Source organism: Leptopilina boulardi, unplaced genomic scaffold (genome assembly GCF_019393585.1).
Source record: "Leptopilina boulardi isolate dan_hultmark-lab unplaced genomic scaffold, ZJU_Lbou_2.1 LbouV2_303, whole genome shotgun sequence".
Classification (NCBI taxonomy): Eukaryota; Metazoa; Arthropoda; class Insecta; order Hymenoptera; family Figitidae; genus Leptopilina; species Leptopilina boulardi.
In genome coordinates this window covers 230,539-240,155 of record NW_026137867.1, presented here as the reverse complement: position 1 = coordinate 240,155, position 9,617 = coordinate 230,539, and the positions used below count along the sequence as shown (strand labels likewise).

Sequence of the window (9,617 nt, the reverse complement as noted above, 5' to 3'; positions counted from 1 at the left end):
GGTGGGCAACATTAAAAACTTTTCTCTTATTTTCCATTGGTTTTATCAAATCAATCCAGCCAATGAAATTCTATAAGTAATTGAGAACAAAAATCATACAGTTGGCAGCATTGTTTAAAATAATGTTGACAGTGCAGTTCAGTTTAGTTGACAATGTAGTTTTACTGAAAACAATCTCTTATTTTCTGATTTATAATTTTATTATTTTATGTGTTTAACTTTTTTTTGCTAATTCAGCTATTTTTTAACATTTTTGATTCCTGATGAGGGAAAATTAAAATTTTTTGGAGAAATGAATGAAGAAAGTAAATATTTTTTTTCAATTTGATTCAATTGTTTTTATTGTTATTTTTTTTAAAGTAATAAATAATATTTTCATTAATAATGTGTATAAATTAATTGTATTGCAGGACTTTTGAAGAGAAAGCAACGCGCTTTGCGAGAAAATAATTCTAGTCAATTGAAGGAAATTTTAAAAAATCTTGGTGACTTGTATTTTGAACAAGGAGAGTATAATAATGCCTTGGAACAATATCGAGAACAAGTTGAAATTTGTGAAGATAATAATAAATTAGATTGGGCTATTGCACATCGTATGATAGGGGAAATATATGCTAACTTAGGAAACTATCAAGAGGCTCTGTATCATCAAAATTTACATCTAGGTAATTAATACTATATCACTTTCTTAATCATTTGATATTTTCTGAAATTAATATTAGAACCTTTATATATTAAAATAAATTTTTTTTCTTAATAGATGGAGCAAGAGAGCTTAAAAATCTTGTTGAAGAGCAAAGAGCTTTTGCTACTTTAGGAAGAACATTTTTTTGTTTAGCTGAAAGTTTAACAGACAAATTAGATGAGAAAGAAGAAGCGCTTAAAAATGCCGAGAAGGCGTACAGAAAAAGTATTCGCGTTTGTACAAAGTAAATCATCTTTTTTATTAATGTCAAATTAATAATTAATTTTCTCTTATATCTTGTAAAAAAAATATTATAATTTTTATAATAAAAAAAATTTACGTTACAGGTTAGAAGGGAGTGTAAAAGAAGAAGAAATATGTACGATGCGAGCTAGATTATTATTGAATCTTGGTCTTGTTCGAGAAGCTCAAAATGAACCACGTGAAGGCTTAAAACAATTAGAATCAGCAGCTTCTTTATGCAGAGAACATAATTTAACGGAAGATTTACATCGAACACACATTGCATTAGGTTCTTTTCATGAAAGGCAGGCAAATTATGAATTAGCCTTGGAATTCTATGAAAAATCAACGAATGTGAATAATAATTCAATGAAAGCCGATGCTTATTTAGCAAAAGCCGAATTACTTTTGAAATTAGGAGAATGGATGGAAGCTCGAAAACCTTTAGTGAATCTTTATGTAATGAAAAATTTACCTACTGAAATCCGAGAATATTCTAACAAACTATTTCGAATAGGTAAGTTAATTTTATAATGAACATTAAATTTTTACATTATTACATGAAAAGTTAATATTTGGAATATAATTTTGTTTCCAGTTGTAACGATTTGTAATGCAGAGGACAATTTACTTGTTGAGATGGATATAGAGAAAAAACAAAATATCTACGAAAATTTGGGAGATGCTGCAGTTGAGGTGAAAGCCTATGAAAAAGCAATAAATTATTATGGTAAAATGCTTATGTATGCGGAAGAATGTCGTAGTGAAAAAATTGGAGCAGCTCTAGTTAGTTTAGCCCAAACATTAAAAGATGTGGGACGTAGTGTAGAAGCACTAACATACGCAAGACGTGAACTTCTTCTACATAAAGATCAAAAAAATATTTGTCGATCAACATTAGAGCTTGCTGCACTTATGGTAACGGCAAAATCTTCCGATATTGAAATACGAGAGCAATTTAATCAGGCATTGTCAGTGGCTAAAGAAATAAATGACATAAAACTAGAAATATCGGTATTGACAGAATTTTCCAATTATTTGGAGAATATTAATGAAAAATCTTTAGAAACCGAAAATATACAATTGAGATTAAAAAAATTAACTGAAATTAACGAAATAGAAACAGATGAGGAAGATGAAGAATTAAAAAGTCAATGTATCGGTGATGATATTTGTCTAGATGAATTGTCCGATGTTGAGGAAGCATTACATAAAATTGACGATATTCAAAAGCCAAGAAGAACATTTAATCGAGGTTTTGTTGTGAAAAGAAATGAAAAAGGTGAAACACCATTGCAAATTGCTTGCATTAAAAATGACATTGAAACAGTGGAGAAATTATTATCAAAAGGACATCCAATTCATGTGCGGGATTCTTTTGGATGGACACCACTTCATGAGGCAGCGAATCATGATTTTGTTGAAATTGCAAAAATTTTAATAAAAAATGGCGCAAAAATTGACGATACTGGTGGACCACAATGCAATGGTTTAACTCCACTTTTAGACGCCGCTTTTAATGGAAATTTTTCTGTTATGTATTTTCTACTTGAGAACGGTGCTAATATTAACGCAAAAACTACAGATGATGAGACTATACTTGATTTATTAGAAAATTGGAAAAATCGCGTTGGCAAATTATCAAGTGAAGTTCAAATGGAATATGATCATGCATTTGCAAAATTACTTTCTCTAGTGACAGTTACTTCGAAAAATCGTAAAAAATCTACACCACAAAGAAATAAAATGTGGGTTGACGACGATGAACCAGAAAAAATCACGAATGAAAAAAAATCACCAATTGAAAAAATTTCCGCCGGAGAGGATTATAAAAGAACAATAGCAAGTTTAAAGCATAGAGGTGGATTGAGTACATCGAAAAATTTAGCGAAACAACAAAAAGTCACAGCACCACTTTTGGATTCGGAAGAAATTCTTGTTGACGATTGGCTCGAGAACGATATCCTTCCAGCGACTACAACAGCTAAAAAATCAATAGAATCAACATCATTTTCAAAAAGAAATTCCGTTGAATCAAATTCAAGTATTAAAAGAAATTCCACAGATTCTTTAAATGTTAAACGACATTCCTCTGACTCGGCAAACATTAAAAGAAATTCTTTTGATTCTTCAAATTTAAAACAAAATGATTCAACAAATAAAATTAAAAGAAAACTTTCTGTTGATTCCGATGTGGATATGGATACAAATAGTCGCGATAGTTTGGAAAGTAATGATTCTTTGGTTTCAGAATTTCCAAAGAGAAAAAAGAAAGCCAGACAATCGTCACTGTTGAAAAATGGATTCACTAAAGATACAAATTCTCGTACACCATCGCCAATTTTTTTAGATTCCTCGAATTATTTGATAAAACAATTGCCCGCTTGTATAACAATGAATTTTTCCGTTTTAATTGATTATGATATTTATAATGCGACAATAACATTTCTTAGCGATCGACAAAGTGTTCTGGAGAATTTAATGGAGGAAGTGAAAAATAAATTTGAAAAAGAGACAGGATGTAAGGCAAAATTGAGAATTTCCACTTGGGAGGGAGTTGAACTCTCATCCGAAGTGACGCCAAATTTTTTACTACGATCTGGCGATCCAGTTAAATTAAAAGGAGATATAATTGATTTATACACACCAGGAATAGTAGAAAGATACAAAAGTATTTGTGAAAATAATAAAATAAGTAAGTAATTTTTAATTATTTAAATTAGTAATTCTTTTATTGGTTTTAGGATGTTTAATAATTTATTTTTTCATATTTTAGATGTTCAAGAGATGACAATTAAATCACTTAAAGTATGTTCAAATTCCTCGACATTTCGATTAAATAAAGATACTTTAGATGAAGAAATTCCACCGTTAATAAAAAGTTTACAGTATGAAAAAAATCTCCAAACTTTACAATTAACAGGTGGATCATTATTTAATCAAGGAAAATTATTAAATTTATCATTTAAAAGAATGTCATCTTTGTATGAATTACATTTACAAAATTGTGATTTTGATAATGAAATTTTATCGCAAATTGATCAATTTCCACAACAATTGAGAATATTGAATCTCAGCTATAATCCACTGGGTTTTAAGAGTCAAGAAAAATTATTTAAATTACTTGAACCTTTGAGAAATCTTCAAAATCTCAATTTACGCTTTTGTAAATTACAAGATATTCAATTTACTCTCACGATAGATGCACTCGAAACACTGGATGTATCATGGAATGCACTTGGTGGTGATGGTATAAGTCATCTTTTACAACGTCAAATGCTTGGTTTAACACTTTCCAATACTCAAAGTCCATGTAGTGGTAATTTTGTCAGCAAAATTATAAATAATCCAAAATATTCTCTTTTTGCATTAGAGAATTTAGAATTATCTTCTTGTAAAATAAATGATGCCGACGTAAGAAGAATTTTAAATGAAACGCCAAATCTTTCGAAATTTGTCTTAAGTGGCAATAAGGATATTACAAAAATGTCAGTGAATGCTCTCTTAAAACGACAACCGAGTTTATTTTATATTGACGTTGGGGGTTGTACAAAAATTGTTGATGTACCATCAATTGACGTGACAATAATGACTCCAGAAGTTTGCACGTTAATAATCAGTATGACTGAAAATGTGATAGATGCGTGGGAAACTTTATGGAGGGGTAGAGGTTTTTCTAGTAAATTACCTCACAACATTGTTATATTTAAGCCTGTGTAATTTATATATTTTTTTATTAATTAGTTTCTGTACAGATATTAATTTATATCACACACTTGATTATTTCGATCTAAGTTTAAATGTATATAATTTATTTCCAATTTTACAGTGTAACTCATTGACCTCTATGAAACTATCCTCAATATTATCAAAGAAAAATGTTTTTAATAATACCGACAAAGAGGGAAGAAGTTTTTTTAATCGCTCTTCTTGATCACCGAGACTCCACAAAAAACTGATGTGATACGATGCTTCCTTTAAAAATAAAATAGTTTTTTAATTTTTTAACTAATTAACTGGATTTGTAGACTTTTAAATTAATTGAAAATTTAAATTAATTTTACCTCATAAAAACAGGGTAATTGATACTCGTTTAATAATTTATTTAAAGTTTCTGTTACATTATTTAAGGCCTCATTGTTTTCGCAAGTAATTCCAAGAAAAGTTCGAGTTCTATCGTCATTGCAATAAACTTTAATATCTTTTAATTCAACTGGAAAATTATTTAAATTCTTGCACACATCCTTGAGTCCTTCGACAAAAGAATCAATCCAGTGAAATTTCAGTGCAACGGTACGTGTTAAACTTATATGAAATTCTTCAAATAGTTTTCCGTCTTCGATAACAACATTTTCCATCCAGGAATAAAGAGCCTTACTTGGCTTACCTAAAGATTGTCAAAATTTATCTTAATTTGGAAAGAGAAATTTATAAAATTATTGAAGAAGTTGATTAAAGTTTAAAAAAAAAAATATAATTACATAAAATATAAACAAGAGTTGCCCAATTTCCACGCTCGTGTTTGAAAGATCTTATTCTACCCTCATGTAAAGAAGGATCATCTTCAATTTCCTCGTGATGTTTAACTCCCTTCCATGATAATATACTTTGAGGTACTGGTAACCTTCACATTGTAAGTAAATATATTTTCTTTATTTTTTTAATCCAAAAATTAGTTTCGAAGAGGTTTTTTTAAATTATTTGAAAATTACTAACCTATTAGAGTTCACTTTTTGCGGACTAAATTTCTCATCTTCCGTGTCAGAAGAATATTCTCCAATTAAACTCAAAGCAGACATGATAAATCTTATACCAATTAATTCTGTACATTACTTTGAGTAGAAAAATATTCACTATTTACATAATTAAAGGGAAGAAATCAAATATTTACGTTTTCTCTACAATGTTTACAAAAACATAACCTTAATTTTCATCTGTCAAAATTTGCGCAAGCGTATAGAATTGGAAACCGGGAAAATTTTAAATTTCTCTTAACAGAATTAAAATATTAAATTAATTAACATTAGAATTTTATGCTTAATTAATTTATATAATTGAAAAAAAAACAAAATACATCTAAAAATAAAACATTTGAGTATTTTTTTTTTATTTTTTAAATTTATTTAACTGAAATTAATTATACAAGCAGAAAAAGATTCGACTTTTTTTTATAATATTGATAAATTTTAACATAATTCTACACGAATAATTTTTATAACTTAAATTTTTCCTGGAAATCTATTCTCAGCGATTTGTGTATCAAATCTTTCAATCCAAGCATTTGGACACATGATTTGGTAATCCTTCTTGAATTTTTTACAAAGGTCATTTCCTTTACCCTTCTTTTTTTCGCAACGATGAAAATCAACATAATGCTGGTAACAATGCCTGTTAGATTATTAAATTAACTTAAATTAATTAATTACATTAAAAATGTATCTAAAAAAATAATTAATAGAAATTTGTACAAACGTCAATAAAAATTTAGCTTATTTTTTACAATTAAAACAATTACTTTTTAATACGATAATTACTTATTCATTAAATTTCTTTTTTTTTTGTAAAAAAAACGTTAGAAACGATTCAAAGAAATAAAAGCAAAGTTAATTTTTCTCTCTATGATAAAAAAATGAAAATAAATTATAATTTACCTAGTTTGATTTTGATTAGGAAATCTTGGATCGGCTTGAGTTGTTCTGTATGATCCTTTCAGCATTTCACGCTTAACAGCTGCATTATCAATAACCATCTTGATAGAGTATTGCTTAAAAAATATTCATTTAATATTATTTATAAAATTATCAAAGAAAAAGAAAATAGACGTCTTTCCCAAATATAAAAATATCTCACAAAATAATTGGAATTCTTCATAGTTTAAAATTCATAAAAAAAAATAATAATAATAATCGAATCTCTTTCTCAGTCTCTCTCGCTCTAATTCAGTTTTTTCTTCTCTTCACATATAACACTAACACCGATATTTCATCAAGTTATTTTTATTTCGTCTCTATGTATCTAACAAAACAAAACAAAAAATCTTTTAACGTATTAAAACACTATTTATATAATAAAATTAAAAAAAAGTCGAAAGTGTTCTTTACACAAGTTTAAAATGTTGAAGGGAAAAAATGAAAAAAAAAAAGAAAAAAAAAAAAAAAGAAATGATCTATTTGACGAGAGGCCTCGTATTATCTTCTTCCTGACAGCAAACTTCTCGATATTTTTTCACCTCCGCCATATACAAAGACCATGCATCTTTTGGTTGTTCGGCGACCTGTTCAACCTTTGGTTTTGCCACCATTCCTGTCTTTAAAATTCGTCCACCTCTTCGTTTGCCAACCATTAATGGAGGTGGTGCAACTGGTTTCTCTTCCAGGACGGATGTAGTTGGTTTTTCAGGCACTGGCATTTGTTCTTGCATTTTTTTAAACATTTCCATAAAACTACCATCATTTTTGAATGCATTTGGCGGTGGTACATTAACCATGGAAAATGATGATGATTCCATTTGCTCGTCATTTAGTTCACAATCATATGTTCTTTGTTTACGAAGATTATCACCACGAAATTTTTGTCTATCACGACTCTTATTACGACTACGACTACGACGTTTATCACGTGATCTTGATCTACCGCGAGACCTCGTTCTACCACGTGATTTTGAACCACCACGTGAATGTGATCTACCACGGGATCTCGATCTACCACGCGATCTTGATCTTGATTTATCGCGTCTTGAATATTTTCTCATTCGTTCACGATCTCTATCTCTGTCATTGGAACGTGATCGTCGATATGTGCGAGATGATGTTGGCGATCTTGATGAACTACGTTTTCTTCGTCGCACTCTTTCTGGTGAATCCATTCTTGTGAATCGACTACTGCCGCCTCTGTATTCGGCTGGTGATGGTGATCTTCTTGACGATGATGATGATGATGTTGTTGTTGTTGTCATTCGACTTTTGCTTGGATCATATGAAGAATAACTTGAGATGTACATTGAAGGTGATGGAGGTACGGGCGATGCTTCGGGAATTGGCCTGGTCCCATAATCGTACCGTTGTTTTGAGTCCATCTTGCCAGTGCTGGATGAGAGCTCAAGGATGGCCGGTCAAGCTGAACGGACAGACACCTATAAGGATAGAAACTACCTTCTATAAGTACACAGTCCGAGATGAATTATTGTGCCGTTAATGATTGGACTTTTAATGTGCTTTCGCAATGACAATAATAATATTTAGACTTAGAGCGAGAGAATTTATAGCAATATATATATATTTTTTTTCTAATGATTTAATAATTCTCCAAGATAGTTTTTTTTACATTTGGGAAATATATGTTTAAAAACTTGGTTAAATTTTTTGGCACCTTTGGAAACAATTTTCAAATATTTGTTAGAATAGAACGTTTGATAATTGTTTTATCATAAATATTTTTTGATTTAATATTGTTTACCCAAAAGTGACAAATTTTTAGACACAAGTTTAACGGTTTAAGACAGAGATCGACGTTTTCAAAAATTTGAGAATCATTCGCAGTATATTCTTTTATCAGTATTTATTTTTAAATGCACATAAAATTGAAACTGGCGCCAAGTTAATTTTGAAAAAATTTATGTTAGCAATAACATAAATAAATTTAATAAAAATAACTTTAGTAATAAAATAATAACATAAATAAAGTAAATAGAGTTTTTTAAAACTTTATTTATGTTATTGCAAACATAAATATTTCATAATTAACTTGGAGCTGATAACTAGGTGCAAGTTTCAGTTTCATAAATGCACGTAATATTTCGTGAAAATTATATTATCTAGTTAGGCATCATTATACAAATATTTATATGTATAAAATATACAGAAATTTTTTTCAATATATAAAATAAAACAAATATTTCATTGACAATTTAAAAAAAAAAAAAATTGAAAAGAAAAAAACTAATAAAAAATACGAATTAAAGATATAAAAACAAAATAACCCAAATTGAAAATGTAAAAGGGGGACTTCATTAAAAAAAAAACTAATTGAAGATAGGTATATTTTTTAAAAATTAAATGAATGTTAGTGTTATCTCATCAGGAACAATAATATGATATCAAAAATGACAACTGATAAAGTGTTTTCTTTAATGAATGAAATGTTGTTAATATGAATAAATGAAGAATTTTTAAGCAGTGGATAGAATTTTAGATCAGATAATATTTTTGTAATAATTTCCTATTATGAATATCGCGGTCAATAAAGTAACACGAATTCTCGAAACAGAACGAAAGGCTTACCCCAAAAAATGTTAGCAAACTTTAAAGAACATTAAAAAAAAACTTCTAGTCTACATCTAGGTGATCGTTTGATTTCTTGGTAATTCTTGCGAGCCGTGTTGGCCGTTAAACTGTTCTAGAATTACGCAAATTATTTTTATATGTAATACCTTATTTTGCTCTCCTGAAGAATACAAAATGGCTACTGTACAAATCTATAGGAAAACGATGAAAATCTTGACGACTTGTTACGTCACAAATTGTCCATAAACTATTTATGAACAAGATGGACAACTACATTGTCCAAATCGAAATATATGTCAAAGAATAAAAGAATTCTTTTTTTTTACAATTTAATATTATTAAATATATTTAACAATTAATTACAGTGAATAGAAATTGTAATATATTTTTAAGTTATTAAAGTAATT

At 28.6% G+C, this 9,617-nt stretch overlaps 4 protein-coding genes across 5 annotated transcripts; 1 reads left to right on the top strand and 3 right to left on the bottom strand.

Annotated features, from left to right (window-relative positions):
• Positions 1–132: 132 nt before the first annotated feature.
• LOC127282961 (tonsoku-like protein) lies at positions 133–4,750 on the top strand. The gene is made up of 6 exons (XM_051307565.1): positions 133–305; positions 411–665; positions 761–929; positions 1,033–1,445; positions 1,527–3,623; positions 3,705–4,750. Exons 1-6 carry the CDS (start codon positions 293–295, stop codon positions 4,646–4,648), a joined length of 3,891 nt encoding a protein of 1,296 aa, XP_051163522.1. The 5' UTR covers positions 133–292; the 3' UTR covers positions 4,649–4,750.
• On the bottom strand, positions 4,646–5,857 carry LOC127282966 (U6 snRNA phosphodiesterase 1). Its single transcript, XM_051307572.1, has 4 exons — positions 5,645–5,857; positions 5,410–5,552; positions 4,993–5,315; positions 4,646–4,903 (listed from the first exon to the last, which is right to left on the bottom strand). The coding sequence occupies exons 1-4, from the start codon at positions 5,725–5,727 to the stop codon at positions 4,709–4,711; spliced, it is 744 nt and encodes a 247-aa protein (XP_051163529.1). The 5' UTR covers positions 5,728–5,857; the 3' UTR covers positions 4,646–4,708.
• A 167-nt stretch (positions 5,858–6,024) lies between these two features.
• Positions 6,025–9,356, bottom strand: LOC127282968 (cytochrome c oxidase subunit 6B1-like). Its single transcript, XM_051307574.1, has 3 exons — positions 9,208–9,356; positions 6,580–6,692; positions 6,025–6,316 (listed from the first exon to the last, which is right to left on the bottom strand). Exons 2-3 carry the CDS (start codon positions 6,675–6,677, stop codon positions 6,148–6,150), a joined length of 267 nt encoding a protein of 88 aa, XP_051163531.1. The 5' UTR covers positions 6,678–6,692; positions 9,208–9,356; the 3' UTR covers positions 6,025–6,147.
• Positions 6,636–9,465, bottom strand: LOC127282965 (uncharacterized protein DDB_G0287625-like). 2 transcript variants are annotated; one of them, XM_051307569.1, is made up of 2 exons: positions 9,357–9,465; positions 6,636–8,060 (listed from the first exon to the last, which is right to left on the bottom strand). In XM_051307569.1, the coding sequence occupies exon 2, from the start codon at positions 8,001–8,003 to the stop codon at positions 7,095–7,097; it is 909 nt and encodes a 302-aa protein (XP_051163526.1). In that variant the 5' UTR covers positions 8,004–8,060; positions 9,357–9,465; the 3' UTR covers positions 6,636–7,094. The 2 variants fall into 2 exon arrangements, with proteins under 2 accessions (XP_051163526.1, XP_051163527.1); XM_051307570.1 differs by having other exon boundaries at positions 6,636–8,075; positions 9,357–9,462.
• Between the last annotated feature and the right edge of the window lie 152 nt (positions 9,466–9,617).